A 20,610-nucleotide genomic window follows, 5' to 3' on the forward strand; every position below is an offset into this window, starting at 1 on the left:
GCTGTTCTCTGGGCCAAATAAGCCAGACATTACCTAATGCAGTTTAGAGAACTCAGAAGATCCTTATATGAATTATTTCCTTGTCCTAAGAGAAGTTTATATTCACCATAAGTAATCTACTTTTGTTGAAGGCACTGATGTTCCCATTAAAACTCACAGGTAGGCTCAGTCTTTTCATGACTAAGGTCTTTAAAGAAGTGAGCAACAATCATGACTTTCTTGATGGGGGATGACATAGAAGCTGCTGCTCAACTTTCCCACAGTTCAAGCTCGGATGTCGTAGGAGTGGACCATCAGGGTCATGGGTGGGCAGCTTTTTCTGTAAAAGACCAGATGATAAATATTTTCAGCTTTGCGGGCTGTGTGGTCTTTCTTGCAACTACTCCACTCTGCTGGTATAGCAGGCGGACAGCCATAGACAAGTAAGTGTGACTATGTCACCACTTCATTCATGGGCGGCGGAATGTGAATTCCATGTAAACTTCACATTTTACATAATAGTATTTATTAATAGTTACTTTTCAACTATTTAAAACTGTGAAAACCATCCTTAGTTTGTGGGTCTACAAAGACAGTAAGTGAAGGAGATCTGCCTGGTGGACAGGAGTTTGCAGACCTCAGATCTAGGCGATGCAGACGTCGAATTCAACGTGTCTAAAATAGACCAGCTCTCTCCACCCCCAACGCACAAGGCTCCACATCTCGGTAAACGCTGTTCAGTTACGCATGGCAACAGCTTGATGCTTTTCCTTAATCCGTCTCTTTTTCTCTTTATCTATCTCTTTTTCTCTTACATCCCAAACCTAGTCCTGTCATCTGAACCTTCAAAATACACTCAGAGCCCTCACACTTTTCACCAAATGAACTCCTGGCACGTTAGTCAAACCACCTATGACGAACCCACTTGATGAAGTGATGTCTTACCTAGTCTATTGCATGAGCTGCCCTAATGTCCAGTCTTAGCAAACTCAATCCACTCTCCAGATTAATTCACAATCCAGAAAGATCTTTCTCTAAGATAAGTCAGCCTGGTCTCCACTCTTCTGTTTAAAAAACTCTCAGCTTCCCATCCCACACACAAGGAAAACCTCAGCCCATACTTGGGCCTACAAAGTCCTCAAGTCCCGATTCCCTCTGCTATCTTTGGCCCCCTTGTCCACCACTCCCACCTCTGCTCCAGCCAAACCAGCCTCCCTGTTGTTTCCAGAACACGTTTTCCTCAAGGTGTTGCATGTCTGTACTGTCCCCTCTCTACCTAGAGAGCTCTTTCTCCATAGATATGTGTGACTCACTCCCTCATTACTAAAAAATGTTTCCCTAACCAGAGTATCAAATAGCACCTCTCACCACCACTTTTTTTTCCATTACATTCTCTGTAGCACATACCACCTCTTGTCTTAGGACACATTTACTTGTTTCCCTATTTTTTCCTATAATGTAGACTCTGCAAAAAGAGACTTTTTTTCTTGACTGCTGTATCCCCTGCTGATAGAACATTAGCTGAATGAATATAGAAATGAATGAAATGACATCAGAACTGTCAAACGGGCAGATGGACACGGAGGGGATACCTGTCCACGTAGGCATCTTATTTTGGGCTAGCCTCTTCCTTGTTTCATCATGAAAGCTGGCAGAGGCGTGTTGCCTAGTTGCTAAGAACAGGGGCTTTGTGTTAGGCACTTCCATCCTCCACCTCCTCTCCAGCTACCTAAGTATTTTTGGAAGGTATATTCCATTGTGTATATCTGCCACATCTTCTTTATTCATTCATCTGTCGATGGACATCAGGTTGCTTCCATCTCCTGGCTATTGTAAATAGAGCTGCAATGAACATTGTGGTACATGACTCTTTTTGAATTATGGTTTTCTCAGGGTGTATGCCCAGTAGTGGAATTGCTGGGTTGTATGGTAGTTCTATTTTTAGTTTTTTAAGGAACCTCCATACTGTTCTCCATAGTGGCTGTATCAATTTATATTCCCACCAACAGGGCAAGAGGGTTCCCTTTTCTCCACACCCTCTCCAGCATTTGTTGTTTGTAGATTTTTTGATGATGGCCATTCTGACTGGTGTGAGGTGATACCACATTGTAGTTTTGATTTGCATTTCTCTAATGATTAGTGATGTTGAGCATCCTTTCATAGGTTTGTTGGCAATCTGTATGTCTTCTTTGAAGAAATGTTTATTTAGGCCTTCTGCCCATTTTTGGATTGGGTTGTTTGTTTTTTTGTTATTGAGCTGCATGAGCTGCTTGTAAATTTTGGAGTTTAATCCTTTTCGGTTACTTCATCTGCAAATATTTTCTTCCATTCTGAGGGTTGTCTTTTCATCTTGTTTATGGTTTCCTTTGCTGTGCAAAAGCTTTTCAGTTTCATTAGGTCCCATTTATTTATTTTTGTTTTTATTTCCATTTCTCTTGGAGGTGGGTCAAAAAGGACCTTGTTGTCATTTATGTCAGAGAGTGTTCGGCCTGTGTTTTCCTCTAAGAGTTTCATAGTCTCTGGCCTTACATTTAGGTCTTTAATCCATTGTGAGTTTATTTTTATGTATGGTATTTGGGAGTGTTCTAATTTCATTCTTTTATATGTAGCTGTCTTGTTTAACCAGCACCACTTATTGAAGAGGCTGTCTATTCTCCATTGTACATTCTTGCCTCCTTTATCAAAGATAAGGTGATCATATGTACGTGGGTTTATCTCTGGGCTTTCTATTCTGTACCATTGATCTACATTTCTGTTTTTGTGGCAGTACCATACTGTCTTGATTACTGAAGCTTTGTAGTATAGTCTGAAGTCCAGAAGCCTGATTCCTCCAGCTCTGTTTTTATTTCTCAAGATTGCTTTGGCTATTCCAGGTCTTTTGTGTTTTCATACAAATTGTGAAATTTTTTGTTCTAGTTCTGTGAAAAATGAATTGGTAGTTTGACAGGGATTGCATTGAATCTGCAGATTGCTTTAGGTAGTACAGTCATTTTCACAGTGTTGATTCTTCCAATCCAAGAACATGGTATATCTCTCCATCTGTTTGTATCATCTTTAATTTCTTTCATCAGTGTCTTAGAATTTTCTGCATACAGGTCTTTTGTCTCCTTAGGTAGGTTTATTCCTAGATATTTTATTCTTTTTGTTGCAATGGTAAATGGGAGTGTTTCCTTAATTTCTCTTTCAGATTTTTCATCATTAGTGTATAGGAATGCAAGAGATTTCTGTGCATTAATTTATTGATTAGCTCTAGTAGTTTTCTGGTAGCATCTTTAGGATTATCTATGTACTGTATCATGTCATCTGCAAACAGTGACAGTTTTACTTCCTCTTTTCTGATTTGGATAACTTTTATTTCTTTTCTTCTATGATTGCTGTCGCTAGAAGTTCCAAAACTATGTTGAGTAACAGTGGTGAGAGTGGGCAACCTTGTCTTGTTCCTGATCTTAGTAGAAATGGTTTCAGTGTTTCACCATTGAGAATAATGTTGGCTGTGGGTTTCTCATATATGGCCTTTATTATGTTGAGGAAAGTTACCTCTATGCCTACCTTCTGCAGGGTCTTTATCATAAACAGGTGGTGAATTCTGTTGAAAGCTTTTTCTGCATCTATTGAGATTATCATATGTATTCTGTTGTTTTTGGATGGAATGTCCTATAAATATCAATTAAGTCCATGTAGATTAATGTGTCATTTAAAGCTTGTATTTATTTTCATTTTGGTTGATCTGTCCTTTGGTTAAGTGGGGTGTTAATGTCCCCTACTATTTTGTGTTAATGTCAATTTCCCCCCACCTTTTTTTTTTTTTTTTGCAGTACATGGGCCTCTCACTGTTGTGGCCTCTCCCATTGCGGAGCACAGGCTCCGGACGCGCAGCCTCAGCGGCCATGGCTCACGAGCCCAGCTGCTCCGCTGCATATGGGATCTTCCCTGACCGGGGCACGAACCCGTGTCCCCTGCATCGGCAGGTGGACTCTCAACCACTGCGCCACTAGGGAAGCCCTCAATTTCCCCTTTTATGGCTGTTAGCATGTGCCTTATGTATTGAGGTGCTCCTATTTCGGGTGCATAAATATTTACAATTGTTATATCTTCTTCTTGGATTGATCCCTTGATCATTATGTAGTGTCCTTCTTTGTATCTTGCAATAGTCTTTAAAGTCTATTTTGTCTGATATGAGAATTGCTACTCCAGCTTTCTTTTGATTTCCATTTGCATGGAATATCTTTTTCCATCCCCTCACTTTCAGTCTGTTATGTGTCCCTGGGTCTGAAGTGGGTCTCTTGTAGACAGCATATATATGGGTCTTGTTTGTGAACCCATTCAGCCAGTCTGTGTCTTCTGGTTGGATCATTTAATCCGTTTACATTTAAGGTAGTTATAGGTATGTATGTTCCTATTACTATTTTCTTAATTGTTTTGGGTTTGTTGTTGTAGTTCTTCTTCTCTTGATTTCCTGCATAGAGAAGTTCCTTTAGCATTTGTTGTAGTGCTGGTTTGGAGATGCTGAATTCTCTCAACTTTTGCTTGGCTGTAAAGGTTTTAATTTCTCTGTCGAATCTGAATGAGACCCTTGCTGCATAGTGAAATCTTGGTTGTAGGTTTTTCTCCTTCAACACTTTCAATATGTCCTGCCAGTCCCTTCTGGCTTGCAGAGTTTCCGCCGAAAGATCAGCTGTTAACCTTTGGGGATTCTCTTGTATGTTATTTGTTGCTTTTTCCTTGCTGCTTTTAATATTTTCTCTTTGTATTTAATTTTTGATAGTTTGATTAATATGGGTCTTGATGTGTTTCACCTCGGATTTCTCCTGTATGGGACTCTCTGTGATTCCTGGACTATTTCCTTTCCCATATTAGAGAAGTTTTCAACTATAATCTCTTCAAATATTTTCTCAGACCCTTCTTCCCTCTTTTTCTTTTAGGACCCCTAAAATTCAAATGTTGGAGTGTTTAGTGTTGTCTCAGAGGTCTCTGAGACTGTCCTCAATTCTTTTCATTCTTTTTTCTTTATTCTGCTCTGTGGTAGTTATTTCCACTATTTTATCTTCCAGGTCACTTATCCATTCTTCTGCCTCAGTTATTCTGCTACTGATTCTTTCTAGAGAATTTTTAATTTCATTTATTGTGTTTTTCATCATTGTTTGTTTCCTCTTTAGTTCTTCTAGGTCCTTGTTAAACGTTTCTTGTATTTTCTCCATTCTATTTCCAAGATTTTGGATCATCTTCACTATCATTACTCTGAATGCTTTTTCGGGTAGACTGCCTATTTCCTCTTCATTTGTTTGGTCTGGTGAGTTTTTACCTTGTTCCTTCATCTGCCGTGTGTTTCTCTGTCTTCTCATTTTGCTTAGCTTACTGTGTTTGGGGTCTCCTTTTCACAGGCTGCAGGCTCATTGTTCCCGTAGTTTTTGGTGTCTGCCCCCAGTGGCTAAAGTTGGTTCAGTGGGTTGTGTAGGCTTCCTCAGGGAGGGAACTAGTGCCTGTGTTCTGGTGGATGAAGCTGGATCTTGTCTTTCTGATGGGCAGGTCCATATCTGGTAGTGTGTTTTGGGATGTCTGTGATCTTATTACGATTTTAGGCAGCCTCTCTGCTAATGGGTGGTGTTGTGTTCCTGTCTTGCTAGTTGTTTGGCATAGGGTGTCCAGCACTGTAGCTTGCTGGTTGTTGAGTAGAGGTGGGTCTTAGTGTTGAGATGGATATCTCTGGTAGAGCTTTCTCCATATGATATTACATGGGGCTGGGAGGTCTCTGATGGAGCAATGTCCAGAACTTGGCTATCCCACCTCAGAGGCTCAGGCCTGACACCTGGCCAGTGCACCAAGACCCTGTCAGACACACAGCTCAGAAGAAAAGGGAAAGAAAAAAAAGGAATAACTAAATAAAATAAAATAAAATAAAAAGTTATTAAAATAAAAAATATTAAAAATAAAAAATTAAAAAAACGAAAGAAGGAAGAGAGCAACAAACCAAAACACAAATCCAGCAATGATAACAAGCACTAACAACTATACTACAAAAAAAAAGTGGACAGACAGAACCCTAGGAGAAATTGTAAAAGCAAAACTATACAGACACAATCACACAATGCAGCAAACACATAAACACCAAAAGAGAAAAATGAAAAACATATATATATATATAAAAAGAGAGAAATCAAACCAATAAACAAATCTACCAATGCTAATAAACTCTAAATACTAAACTAGGATAAACATAAAACCAGAAACAAACTAGACACAGAAAGCAAACCCCAAGTCTACAGTTGCTCCCCAAGTCCACTGCCTCAATTTGGGCTGATTCGTTGTCTATTCAGGTATTCCACAGATGCAGGGTACATCAAGTTGACTGTGGACATTTAATCCACTGCTCCTTAGGCTGCACAGAGAAATTTCCCTTTCTCCTCTTTGTTCGCAAAGCTCCTGGGGTTCAGCTTTGGAGTTGGCCCCGCCTCTCCATGTAGGTTGCCCTCCGGCATCTGTTCTTTGCCCAGACAGGAGGGAGTTAAAGCAGTGGCTGATTAGGGGGCTCTGGCTCACTCAGGCCGAGGGGAGGGAGGGGTATGGAATGCGGGGTGAGCCTGTGGTGGCAGAGGCCAGCGTGATGCTACAACAGCCTGAGGCATATCATGTGTTTTCTCAGGGAAGCTGTCCCTGGATCATGGGACCCTGGCAGTGCCGGGCTGCACAGGCTCCCGGGAGGGGAGGTGTGGATAGTGAGCTGTGCTGGCACACAGGCTTCTTAGCGGCTGCAGCAGCAGCCTTAGCGTCTCATGCCCGTCTCTGGGGTCCACACTGATAGCCACCACTGGCGCCCGTCTCCGGAGCTCGTTTAGGTGGTGCTCTGGATCCCCTCTCCTTCCACACCCTGAAACAATGGTTTCTTGCCTCTTAGGCAGGTTCAGACTTTTTCCCAGACTCCCTCCAAGCTAGCTGTGGTGCACTAGCCCCCTTTAGGCTGTGTTCGTGCAGCCAACCCCAGTCCTCTCCCTGGGATCTGACCTCTGAAGCCCGAGCCTCAGCTCCCAGCCCACACCCACCCTGGCGGGTGAGCAGACAAGCCTCTCAGGCTGGTGAGTGCTGGTCGGCACTGATCCTCTGTGTGAGAATCTCTCTGCTTTGCTCTGTTTGCCCCTGTTGCTGCACTCTCCTCCACGGCTCCAAAGCTTCCCCCCCACCACCCCCCGTCTCCACTAGTGAAGGGGCTTCCTAGTGTGTGGAAACTTTTCCTCCTTCAGAGTTCCCTCCCACTAGTGCAGGTCCCATCCCTATTCTTTTGCCTCTGTTTTTTCTTTTTTCTTTTGCCCTCCCCAGGTATGTGGGGAGTTTCTTGCCTTTTGGGAAGTCTGAGGTTTTCTGCCAGTGTTCAGTAGGTGTTCTGTAGGAGCTGTTCCACATGTAGATGTATTTCTGGGGAACAAGGTGATCTCCACGTCTTACTCCTCCGTCATCTTGAAGGTCTCCCTGAGGTTGTATTTTTAAATGAAGAAAGGAGATGGTACAAACTCCTCACCATTCTGTTATTAAAACAAAAAAAGAAAAACTTGAGGTGGTTGAAGAGAAGGGATTGACATCACCACCTGGTGGTTATATAGCCTAACTGCAGGAAAACCCACATGGGAAGAAACCTCCATGATTGACTGAATAACCTGGAGTAAGAGAGGACATATGAGCTAAAAGGACCAAATAGATTTTAGTAAGAGGGCAAAAAAAAGGAAACAATAGTTAATGCATTCTTAAATTTAAAGTTTACTTATCAAGAAAGGAACTGTAGAAAGTATTTTGAATATGTTGCCCTATTAATCACAAAGAAAGCCTGTGAGTAGATGGTATTATCCTCAAGTTACAGATAAGAAGCTGAGGCTCAGTAAGTTAAATAGTCACAGAGCTGTGAAGTGGAAGGGTTGGCCCTCCCAAATCGACAGGTCTGGATTTAGGACTCACAATGATTAAAAGTTATTCAATTATACAGAAAGGACTCATGGGTTTATTTTTCCCCCTTCCCTCAACTCATAATGACAAAATGGAATGATCTATATACCTTATATATTTAATTATTTCAACTGACTAAATAAAATATAGCAGCTACATGAATTAAAATGATTCCTAGTCTTTGAAACTAAAAAGGTAGGCTTTTTATTTATTTTAAATATCAAATTAACTTATCTCACACCATTTACTTGTACACACATCTTAAGACTGTGGTGGCAGACAATTGTGTAATCATGTTAGCCAAGCATGGCACACAAAAGTGGGGATTATAAAAGACCCTGCATGAGTATTGTCTTTGACGCTAATCTGCAGAGAAAATTACATTTTAAGACATGGGCCCTGAGTATAGCACAGGTGGATAACTAGTAACTTCTCCATTAGGGGAGATCCAAAAACTATACTGAAAACCAACCTAGGATTATTTATCCTGGCCTTCTACCAACCCAAATAAAATACTGGATAAAACTGTCCTTAATTATAAATAGATATAATAAAATAATAAAACACATACTAAAAACAAGAAGTTACAGCTTTTGAATCCCAAACTTTGTATTTACAACAAGGGTTTTTCGGTCATCCTAAATGAACTTTATCCAGAACTGTCTAATGAGCATATAAACTGAAAAACATCTTAAAAGAAAGCACAGAAAAATTATTCATACATTTACAGATCTTTTTCTATTAATGAATATTTTTAAGTTTCTCATTAAAGCTATTTGCCAGACAGAAGGTACTCAGTATTCAATTACACTTTTACAGTTCAAACATTTATATGCATTTTAATTTCTTCATAGAGTAGCCAGATAACAATTAATGTGACTAATGTTTAAAATGTTTGAAGAAAAATTGACTTAGAATATTCTGAAACCAATTTTATCTGAAATGAACACGGACATATCCTCAAAATTCCAGGTATATGTGTCCTAAAAGTAAATTGGTATGTGTATGACTGAAGAACAAAAGTTCTCTGTACCAATTCTAGAGAATGGAATATATATATATATATATATATAGTGTATATGTATGTATATATATATATACACTATATATATATATACACTATATATATATATATACACTATATATATATATATATATATATATATATATATACACTATATATATATAGTTTTTTTTTCTTAGTAGATACTTTCACCTAGGTAGGTGTCTCCTAGACACTGACCATGTTCCAAGCCAATTTTATTCTCTCTCCCCCTAAAGTCTACAATCACACCTGCTTCTTCAACGTAATATCCATCCTTCCAGGGAACAATGTATCATCTTCGATTACCCCATCCTTCCCTCTTACCTACACGCAATAAATCATCAAAACACACAGACTTCACCTTCTACACAGTTTTAAACTTATGCTTTCCCTTTTGTACACGTGCTTTCTCCCCCACCCACTCCCTCACGTTTTGCCCAGCTAATTTCAAAAACATGCCAAGTGTTTCCCTTGCCTGTGATTTCTTCCTCCTTTGATCCATAATCCATATGTTTATGACAGTTCACTTTCCAGAATGCAATGCTGACCCATTTGTACTTTTTCTTTAGCCTCTTCCTGACCTCTTTGTGTTCACAGGATGGAACCAAGCTCCTTAGTGGAGACCATGTCATGAGCGCCCTGTGACACGACCCTGGCTTTTGCCTCCAGATACATTTCATTCACTCACCGCTTGATGCTTTGTATCTAGGCAACAGTATACGATGCTAATATCACCTTGTTCACACGAATAACACACTTCCTTCATCTTGGAATGCTGCTTTTCCTTAACTGGCTGTTGGATTGATATGCACCATTTACAATCCAACTTGAAGAATAAAAATACACAAAGATGGCTACAAAAGTTGCCTCTCCTGATTCTTTTCACCTAAACAGGCCCATTTTACCCCACCCAAATTGAGTGATTCACCTCTCCAGTTTATACATGCTTCTATTATTTCATTTAACTACATACGTTTTAAAATATTTACCTATCTATTTTCCTTAAAAAAAAGTAAACTCTGTGTAAAAGGAAACACCTCCTCCATTCTGGCAGCTTTCAGCGGGTTCCACATGCTGGCAACCATCTCCTGGGTTCTCTTCTGAGCATAATTTGAAAGTCCCCCCTCTGACTTCCAGGCTTGGCTTGTCCAGCACCCTGTCATTCAGTGGGGTCTACCTTTAGACCATTGGAAACAATCAGTTTAAGGGGTAAGACAATGCCCTCGATCATGTAACAGTTGATAAAAACAGAAGTATTAAGAAAATTAGAGGAGGACCTTCAAGATGGTGGAAGAGTAAGACGCAGAGATAACCTTCTTTCCCACAAATACATCAGAAATACATCTACATGTGGAACAGCTCCTACAGAACACCTACTGAACACTGGCAGAAGACCTGAGACCTCCCAAAAGGCAAGAAACTCCCCATGTACCTGGGGAGGGCAAAAGAAAAAAAGAAGAAACATAGGTAAAAGAATAGGGATGGGATCTCCCCCTCTGGGAGGGAGCTGTGAAGGAGGAAAACCTTCCACACTCTAGGAAGACCCTTCACTGGCAGAGACGGGGGTGACAGGGGGGAGGCTTCGGAGCCATGGAGGAGAGTGCAGCAACAGGGGTGTGGAGGGCAAAGCAGAGAGATTCCCGCACAGAGGATCGGTGCCGACCAGCACTCACTAGCCTGAGAGGCTTGTCTGCTCCCCCGCCGGGGCGGGCAGGGCTGGGAGCTGAGGCTCGGGCTTCGGAGGTCAGACCCCAGGGAGAGGACTGGGGTTGGCTGCGTGAACACAGCCTGAAGGGGGCTAGTGTGCCACAGCTAGCTGGGAAGGAGTCTGGGGAAAAGTCTGGACCTGTCTAAGAGGCAAGAAACCATTGTTTTGGGGTGCATGAGGAGATGGGATTCATGGCACCACCTATACAAGCTCCAGAGACGGGCGTGAGCTGCGGCTATCCATGCGGACACCAGAGACGGGCATGAAATGCTAAGGCTGCTGTGCAGCCACTAGGAATCCTGTGTGCGAGCACAGGTCACTATCCACACTTCCTCTCCCAGGACCCTATGCATCCCACCACTGCCAGGGTCCCGTGATCCAGGGACAACAACAACAAAAATGATAAACCATAGCCAGACTCATCAAAAAAAAAGGGAGAAGACTCTAATCAACAGAATTAGAAATGAGAAAGGAGAAGTAACAAGTGACACTGAAGAATACAAAGGATCATGAGAGATTACTACAAGCAATGCTATGCCAATAAAATGGACAGCCTGGAAGAAATGGACAAATTCTTTGAAAAGCACAACCTTCCAAGACTGAACCAGGAAGAAATAGAAAATATAAACAGACTAATCACAAGCACTGAAATTGAAACTGTGATTAAAAATCTCTCAACAAACAAAAGCCCAGGACAGGATGGCTTCACAGGTGAATTCTATCAAACATTTAGAAAAGAGTTTACAACTATCCTTCTCAAACTCTTCCAAAATATAGCAGAGGGAGGAACACTCCCAAACTCATTCTACGAGGCCACCATCACCCTGATACCAAAACCAGACAAAGATGTCACAAAGAAGGAAAACTACAGGTGGATATCACTGATGAACATAGATGCAAAAATCCTCAACAAAATATTAGCAAGAGGAATTCAGCAGCCCACTGAAAGGATCATACACCATGATCAAGTGGGGTTTATCCCAGGAATGCAAGGATTCTTCAGTATACACAAATCAATCAACGTGATAAACCATATTAACAAATTAAAGGAGAAAAACCATATGATCCTCTCAATAGATGCAGAAAAACCTTTCAACAAAATTCAACACCCATTTATGATAAAAATCCTCCAGAAAGTAGGCATAGAGGGAACTTAATAAAGGCCATATATGACAAATCCACAGCCAACATCGTTCTCAATGGTGAAAGATTGAAACCATTTCCTCTAAGATCATTGAGGTTTTAATTCATATTGCCCTTATTACTCAAGAAATCTCTTGCATTCCTATACACTAATGATGAAAAAACTGAAAGTGAAATTAAGGAAACACTCTCATTTACCATTGCAAAAAAAGAATAAAATACCTAGGAATAAACCTACCTAAGGGGACAAAAGACCTGTATGCAGAAAACTATAAGATACTGATGAAGGAAATTAAAGATGATACAAACAGATGGAGAGATATACCATGTTCTTGGATTGGAATAATCAACATTGTGAAAATGACTATACTACCCTGAACAACCTATAGATTCAGTGCAATCCCTACCAAACTACCAATGGCATTTTTCACAGAACAAGAACAAAATTTTCACAATTTTTATGGAAACACAGAAGACCCCGAATAGCCAAAGCAATCCTGAGAACGAAAAACAGAGCTGGAGGAATCGGGTTCCCTTACTTCAGACTATACTACAAAGCTACAGTAATCAAGACAGTATGGTACTGGCACAAAAACAGAAATATAGATCAATGGAACAGGATAAAAAGCCCAGAGATAGGCCCACACACATATGGTCACGTTATTTTTGATAAAGGAGGCAAGAATATATAATGGAGAAAAGACAGCCTGTTCAATAAGTGGTGCTGGGAAAACGGGACAGCTACATGTAAAAGAATGAAATTAGAACACTCCCTAACACCATACACGAAAATAAACTCAAAATGTATTAAAGACCTAATTGTAAGGCCAGACATTATAAAACTCTTAGAGGAAAACATAGGCCGAACACTCTTTGACATAAATCACAGCAAGATCCTTTTTGATCCACCTCCTAGAGAAATGGAAATAAAAACAAAACAAAAAAAAAAACAAATGGGACCTAATGAAACTTAAAAGCTTTTGCACAGCAAAGGAAACCATAAACAAGACGAAAAGACAACCCTCAGAATGGGAGAAAATATTTGCAAATGAAGCAACAGACAAAGGATTAATCTCCAAAATTTACAAGCATCTCATGCAGCTCAATATCAAAAAAAACAAACAACCCAATCCAAAAATGGGCAGAAGACCTAAACAGACATTTCTCCAAAGAAGATATACAGACTGCCAACAAACACATGAAAGGATGCGCAACATCATTAATCACTAGAGAAATGAAAAACAAAACTAGAATGCGGTATCACCTCACACCAGTCAGAATGGCCATCATCAAAAAATCTACAAACAACAAATGCTGGAGAGGGTGTGGAGAAAAGGGAACCCTCTTGCACTGTTGGTGGGAATGTAAAGTGATACAGCCACTATGGAGAACAGTATGGAGGTTCCTTAAAAAACTAAAAATAAAACTTCCATACGACCCAGCAATCCCAATACTGGGCATGTACCCAGAGGAAACCATAATTCAAAAAGAGTTATGTACAAGAATATTCACTGCAGCTCTATTTACAATAGCCAGGACATGGAAGCAACCTAACTGTCCACCGACAGATGAATGGATAAAGAAGATGTGGCACATATATACAATGGAATATTACTCAGCCATAAAAAAACCGAAATTGAGTTATTTGTAGTGAGGTGGATGGACCTAGAGTCTGTCATACAGAGTGCCGTAAGTCAGAAAGAGAAAAAGTAGTACCGTATGCTAACACATATATATGGAATCTAAAAGGAAAAAAAAAAATAGGCATGAAGAACCTAGGGGCAGGATGGGAATAAAGACGCAGACCTACTAGAGAATGGACCTGAGGATACGGGGAGGGGGAAGGGTGAGCTGGGACAAAGTGAGAGAGTGGTATGTACATATATACACTACCAACTGTACAACAGATAGCTAGTGGGAAGCAGCCGCATAGCACAAGATCAGCTCTGTGCTTTGTGTCCACCTGGAGGGGTGGGATAGGGAGGGTGGGAGGGAGACGCGAGAGGGAGTAGACATGGGGATATATATATATATATATATATATATATATATATATATATATGTATAGCTGATTCACTTTGTTATAAAGCAGAAACTAACACACCATTGTAAAGCAATTATACTCCAATAAAGATGCTTGAAAAAAAAAAAAAAGGAGTGCCCATCCAACCTACCTAGTGCCAGGATTGTCATTTGTTTCCACAATGAAGAATTTAATGTCTTGTTTCGGACAGTGTCCAGTGTCATGACTCTCACTCCACAGCATATCCTTGAAGAAATTATTTTGGTAGATGACATGAGGGAATTTGATGATTTGAAAGAGAAACTACACTACCATGTGGAAAATTTTCGGGGAAAGATTAAATTAATAAGAAACAAAAAGAGAGCGGGACTGATTCGAGCAAGGCTGACTGGAGCATCGCGTGCTTCAGGGGACGTTCTGATGCTCCTGGATAGCCACTGCAAAGTGACTAAAGTATGGCTGGAGCCTGTGCTGAATGCCATTGCTAAGGACCCCCAAATGGGGGTGTGTCCTCTGATAGATGCCAGTGATTATGTGACCCTGGAATACCAGTCCTCTCCTGTTGTCAGGGGAGCTTTCAACTGGTATCTGCAATTTAAACGGGATCGTGATTTCTCTTATGAGATGGATGGACCAGAAGGACCCACTAGACCTATCTGGTCACCTGCAATGACTGGAGGAAGTTGTGCTATAAATAGGCATTATTTTAATGCAATCGCAAAGTACAAGGGCATAAATCTCTGGGGAGGAGAAAATTTGGAACTTTCACTAAGGACCTGGATGTATGGAGGCCAACTCTTTATACTCCCCTGCTCTCGAGTAGGACATATTGATAAGCAACACTTTGCAAACCACACTGGAATTGTAAAAGCCTTGGTATATAACAATCTCAGACTGGTGCACATTTGGCTAGATGAATACAAGGTGAAGGATACGTCCCTGGTTTGGATAGGTGAGTGAGAGTACAGAGAAGAAGCCTTCTGCTGCTTTCCAGATACCAATTTTTGTACTTTTCCTTAAATTAGGGCAACCTTCAGCTGTTCACCCACCCATTTTCAGACCCTATTCTCAATTTGTTCATTCTAAGCTGCTACACTTGCACCTTACTCTTTTTTTAATCTCTAGGGAAACTCAAGTTTCTCAGAAGTAAATCAATCAACACAAGAAGTCTTCTTTTCACCCCTAGATCTACCTTCCTCCCACAAAGATTGCCTGTATGTGGCAAACACCTCTCTCTGCCCCCATTCCCATGGGCAAATTTTTGGATTCTCTTCCTCCACTACCGGGCTTCCAAGTGATGTGACTGCAGCTGTTCTGGGGACCACACAAGATCCTCTGCTACCTTTTTTCTCTAACAGTCAAAGATTTTTACATCAAAGCCAGGTCCCTTCATTTGTGCATCTCCCCATGGTTTAAGCCCCTTGCCGGGACCTTTAGAATGCACATAGAGAGAACATATAGATACAGCTTCATTTTAATTTGAAAGTTCAAACAAATAGGGACAGTAACAACAAGATCTCATTTCACATACATGGGTAGAAATATGTAAGAATCTCTCTGTGATATTATATGTCCTGTTCTTGATTTAATATTTCTTTATTATTTTAAATTATAAAAGTAATAATACTGAATTTCTTGAGTAATCAGGGCAATATGAATTAAAATCTCAATGAGATATTCCTACATAGCCACCTAGATTGGCAAAACATTTTCAAAGTCTGATAGGACCATGTGTTGGCAAGCACAGGAAGTCTCAGACACTGTGGGTGGGAGTGTTAATTGTTACAAACTCACTTTGGAAAACAGTTTGGCAATATCAAGTAATAAAAAGACATGAATATCCCATGAAAAAATAAATAAATAAATAAAAATACAACCTCTTTTAATGAGGCCCAAACTCTCAACTGTTACAACTTACTTCAGCTAAAATCTGTACTATTTTTAAAAATTTAAGGGCCCTCTTTTATCTTCTAGCATGAAACATTTTCCAGCTTTAAAATCCCTTTTTTGCACTCAGGTTTAAAGTGACTTCTGATTTCTAATCTCTTGCCACTTAACGAGGGCTGAAATCTCCAGGCATATCTACTGAAACTTAATCAAGATTTTGCAGAACTAAAGATTGCGTTAATAAAGTTTATTTCCTAGTCCAATGGCACAGTTTACTATGTACGGTCAAAATTATGCAAGTTTATCTCATATGCTTTCCTTTACCTGTCTCAAGAAGTGAAGTTTCAAATATTACTATCCCATACACTAGTAATCCTAGAGATTGACACTTCTGATCCTGCAGACAAGTGTTTCATCCTAAACCTACTATGTGATAGTCATTGAGCTTTGGGGAGATACAAAAAAACCAGAACTGACACTTGCCCTCAAGCAGGTAGATGCAGGCGTCTAGGCAAGACAAGTCATGGAACAGAAGGTAGAAAGAGGTATGACTTAAAAGCAGTAGCAATAAAGTATGATAGCATACAATTAACTCAAAAAAACAGTGCAAACACACACACACACACACACACACACACACACACTTCTTCCTCCTTGGCAAAGCCTTGTTCACATAATTGTATTTTACATGGATGAATGTCCAAGGGATGGGACCCATCTCCAACTTCAGGTGGTAATATGCTGTTCAGTGGTGTTATTTTCCTTACAAGAGTTTGATTAGGTATGGACATTGGACTCCATTCTGGCTAGAAACTTGGGAAGCTTCAATTTCTATTTTCCAGATAAATGCACCTGAATGCACATAATTTTCTGGGTATTGTTTAGTCTCTATATGATGCTTGGAGATTCTATAGTCTTCTTGAAATCTGAGGAGATAACATCCCCACACTGGGCTTTTCCAAGTGGAAACATGGAAAGAATCTAGATCCTTCAAGATGCTGAGCTTCTGAACGGCCAACCCTGGAACCATCCTGACTCTATACTTCATATAAAGAGTTAGATAATAGATTTACTGTTTGAGCAACTTCAAACTGGGCTTCTGTTTCTCATAGCCAAGAATATCTTAACTGATACAAAAGTTATTGTTACTCAGAGAAATAATGTCAAGTGTCCAAATGGCTTCATAATTGCAGTAATATTCAAACGGAGTTAGATGTAGATATTATTAGATAAGAGGGGGATGGAAAAGAGAGATATCTCTTTTTCAAACGGCATGTAAATTGTGGCCAATGACTGATACAGATATGGATATATTCAAGCAAAAATACAGGAGTAACACTCTTAATTATAGGATTTACATATATACATATACACATATATATACATACATACAGAGACAAAGCGACAGAGAGATATACAGAGAGGGGGGGAGAGAGAGAGAGAGAGAGGGGGAGAGAGAGAAAACAAAGGTGAGAAAACAAAGGTACAAATATGGAAAACTTTCACAGATTTACAGAGAAGTCACCCCATCTACATATTCAACTTCTAGAAACATGGTGTCATATTTTGACTTCATTTGTTTACGGGGATCTTTTTACTTTCACTCTATCAAATTTGTCACTAAGTATGGCCAACATCCTCTATCAAGATCCCAAGTCAAAGTGATGACATTTGGAATTACACCATGATACTAATTTCTGTGATATTACCCTTGTATCTAATATCTATCTTTAAATGTGGCTAACTTTTAATATTCTTTAATAGATTTAATGGCAGCAATATTTGTCCCCCTCTTCAATAAGGAAATTCAACTTTGACCTCAGTTGGGTCTGCTGAAAGTGTTTTATATCACTGCCTGAGATCAAAAGAGCCATCTCAAATATTGCATCCTTTCAAGATTAGATGCTCAGATCAAGTTCTCAGTTTACCTGCACTGACTCGAATCTTGGCATTGGTCTTGACCTCATCTTCCCCTCTGCCTCTCTCCTCACGGCTGTTGCCTTCTGAAATAGATTTCCATTCTGAACATACTTTTCACGTCATTTCACGTCTTACCTGGAAAGAGGCTGAAATACATTTGGCGCTCTTTCGAATAAGAAAAAGAGGAATAAAGCCAATTTGTTACTTTAAAATCTTTTAAAAATTCTATTAAAGGCTTTCTATCAAATAGTGTTGTTTACTCACATGTCAAATCTTCCTGAAGTTTTAAGAGGCAATACTTTAAAATACTCTTAAAATATTAAAATGCACTCTCTGTCTCACTTAAATGAACAAGAAAAGGCAGAATGATTCCATTATACTGCAGAATTTGTGTACTTTACCAGTTTATAAGAAAACTGCTCCAACCTAAGACGTTCCCCTGTCCCCCCCAAAATATAACATAGGGCAGAATCACAAAAGGCAGTGATGAAATCAGACAACAGAACTTAGCAACCCTAACTCTGAGTCAACACTGTTTCACCAAAACAACAAAACCTCAAGAGAATTTAAGAGAGCAGCAGCAAAAATCTCCAACTGAATATATAAAATCACCAACCACGTTCGCTGTGAAAAAGAACTAGTACCCAGGAGGCCTCTGACTTTTTGTTTCAGAATTATGTCTTGTTTCTATACACTCATTTTCAATTTTCTAGGGAAAGATGCATAGCTTTTACTAAAACCTCAATGAATCTGTGGCCTTTGAAAGACTCAGAACTATTCCTAAGTGTCCCTGAAAGAATATCAATTTGAACTTCAACTCCTCAAGTTTAAGGGGGAGGTTTGCCTGATTTTCAAAAAAGACATGCAAGTGTAGGGCAGAAGTGGTGCTCTGTTTCATTCTGTGTCACCAGCGTAGGTTCAATTGCAGCATGAGAAGGCGCTTCAAACACGTGTCCACGGACTAGCCCACGCAGGCTACCGTCTGCTTCCCCGCACTCCCCAAAACTCAGAGGTCTTTTCTCTAGGGGGGCTCATCTTCATTGAAAATATCCAAGATTAGTTTTATATGCTGATGGACCCCAAAGCAATATTTGGAGTTCTGATCTCTCTCTCAAACTGCAGGGTCCCAGGATTAAATGGCTTTTCCTTTCAGACTGTCCTCACTCAACTTCAGGTTCTCAGAAAGACGGCTTTGCTTACAGTCCTTCTGCAGCTACTCAGAGGTGCCAGCTGACCGCTGCCCAGGTGATGGCTCCCATCACTTGGGCCTCCGCACACGCCTGCTGCAGAGGTTTCAGACAGGATGTGTGAGGACAGTGCTGGGCAATTACTAGAACAGGGGCTATTCTCTGAGTCACTCTAGGAGTTACTCTGGGAGCTGGTTTAACATCCAAGCTGGGCGCCTTCTCATCCCAACATGACAACTCCAAGGTGAACTGTATTAAAGCAAAAGGTGAGGGGCACGCAGTGAGTTCAAGCCAGTGGTGACTAAATCCAGTTAGGAGGGTCACTGTCTGACTAGGTCTCCTCTAAGCTCTTAATACCTGAGATCAGAGGAAATTTTCACTGAAACGAACCTGCAGCCGCAGTATCAAAACAGCAAGTTTTGTTTGTTAATAGAAACAGTGAACAGTTTCGATATGTTTGAATGTAATATGTAATAGAAAATGAACTGCCAATCCCTCCACACCACGCTAAGTAATTTGAAAGCTCCAGAGGAAATTGCATAGAAGACAGAGGCCAGATAGCTAGTGAAACAGAGGAAAACCAGGGGAGAAAACACAGTGAATAAGGTTTTTTAAAAAGGAGGGTCAACTGGGTCTAACATGATTTACAGGTCAATGTAGAAGAGGACTGAGGTGTGACCCCTAGATGTAATAAGTCTGTAAATCGCCGCTTACCTGAACAACATAAATTTGCATGGAGTGGTCTGATGGGAGAATTGGAGGCTAGCAGATCATTAGTGACAGCTAGGACAGTCAACTCCTTGGAAGTTTTTTGTTATAAAAGCGAGAGGAGAAATAAGTCAGTAACATCAAGAATACTTTTTTAAATGGAAGAAGTAAGAGCACGCTTGACTACTGATTCACTGGAGAAGGAAGATTAGATGCACCAGGAAACCTGAGTAGGTGACAGGGGACAGGATCTAGTACACGAGTGATGGCATCACAGACAGTTCATCCGTATCCGGACGGAGCCCCCAGTGTGCGTGAGAACAGGTGAGGATACACCTGTAAATACGAGCAATGGCTCATGGAAATGCTCTACTGATTGTTTCTATGTTCTCGGCGAAATAAGGTACAAGGCCATCAGCTGAAACCGAGGATGTGGCAGACGATCAGAAGTTTGAAAGCAGACCAAATATGGGAGAGTTCTCTGTTTAATGAGACTGGCTAGGCAACCAAGGCTATCCATGCAGAGCTCTGAAGGCCACCGTGAGGCACTGCATTTCATTTAGACTGCAATGAAACACTGTACTTACCATCAACCTTTCCTTAAATGGATCTGCTTATAGTCTCCTCCTTATTCCTGAGAGATAACGACTCTCTTTGTCTGTGCCACATTAGTTTTTTTTTGGATAGGGAGAGAGACAGAGATATCTATACAGCATGTATAGATATGATATCCTTTTAAGGGTCTCTTTTTAAAATTTTCTTTTTAAAATGTATCATACCAATAAGATAAAAACCTCTCTGGAAAAGGTATCATGCTTTGATTTTCTTTCTCTTATATAGCAGATGTTCAAAATATATTGGTTGGATTTAAGAGAGAATCTACTGGGTTGGCCAAAAAGTTTGCACGGGTTTTTCCATAACATCTTATGGAATATAAAATAAATATAAATATAAAATGTTTAATATAAAACGTGAGTTCTTAAAAATGCACCTTGTCAAAACCACCTGTAAATATGGCCAGCTCCTTGAGCTGGCATGTACTCTAAAAGCGTTAGGATTTATAAAATTGTTTTTTGAATGT

The 20,610-nt window shown here is 40.2% G+C and overlaps 1 protein-coding gene across 1 annotated transcript; it reads left to right on the forward strand.

The window, feature by feature from the left end:
* Positions 1-210: 210 nt before the first annotated feature.
* LOC309824226 (inactive polypeptide N-acetylgalactosaminyltransferase-like protein 5) lies at positions 211-18,945 on the forward strand (the record flags this gene model as incomplete). Its single annotated transcript, XM_082656939.1, has 3 exons — positions 211-422; positions 13,938-14,779; positions 18,809-18,945. 3 exons carry the CDS (start codon positions 211-213, stop codon positions 18,943-18,945), a joined length of 1,191 nt encoding a protein of 396 aa, XP_082513065.1.
* Positions 18,946-20,610: the final 1,665 nt, after the last annotated feature.

This window comes from Grampus griseus (genome assembly GCF_964374135.1).
Source record: "Grampus griseus genome assembly, chromosome: 6".
NCBI lineage: Eukaryota > Metazoa > Chordata > Mammalia > Artiodactyla > Delphinidae > Grampus > Grampus griseus.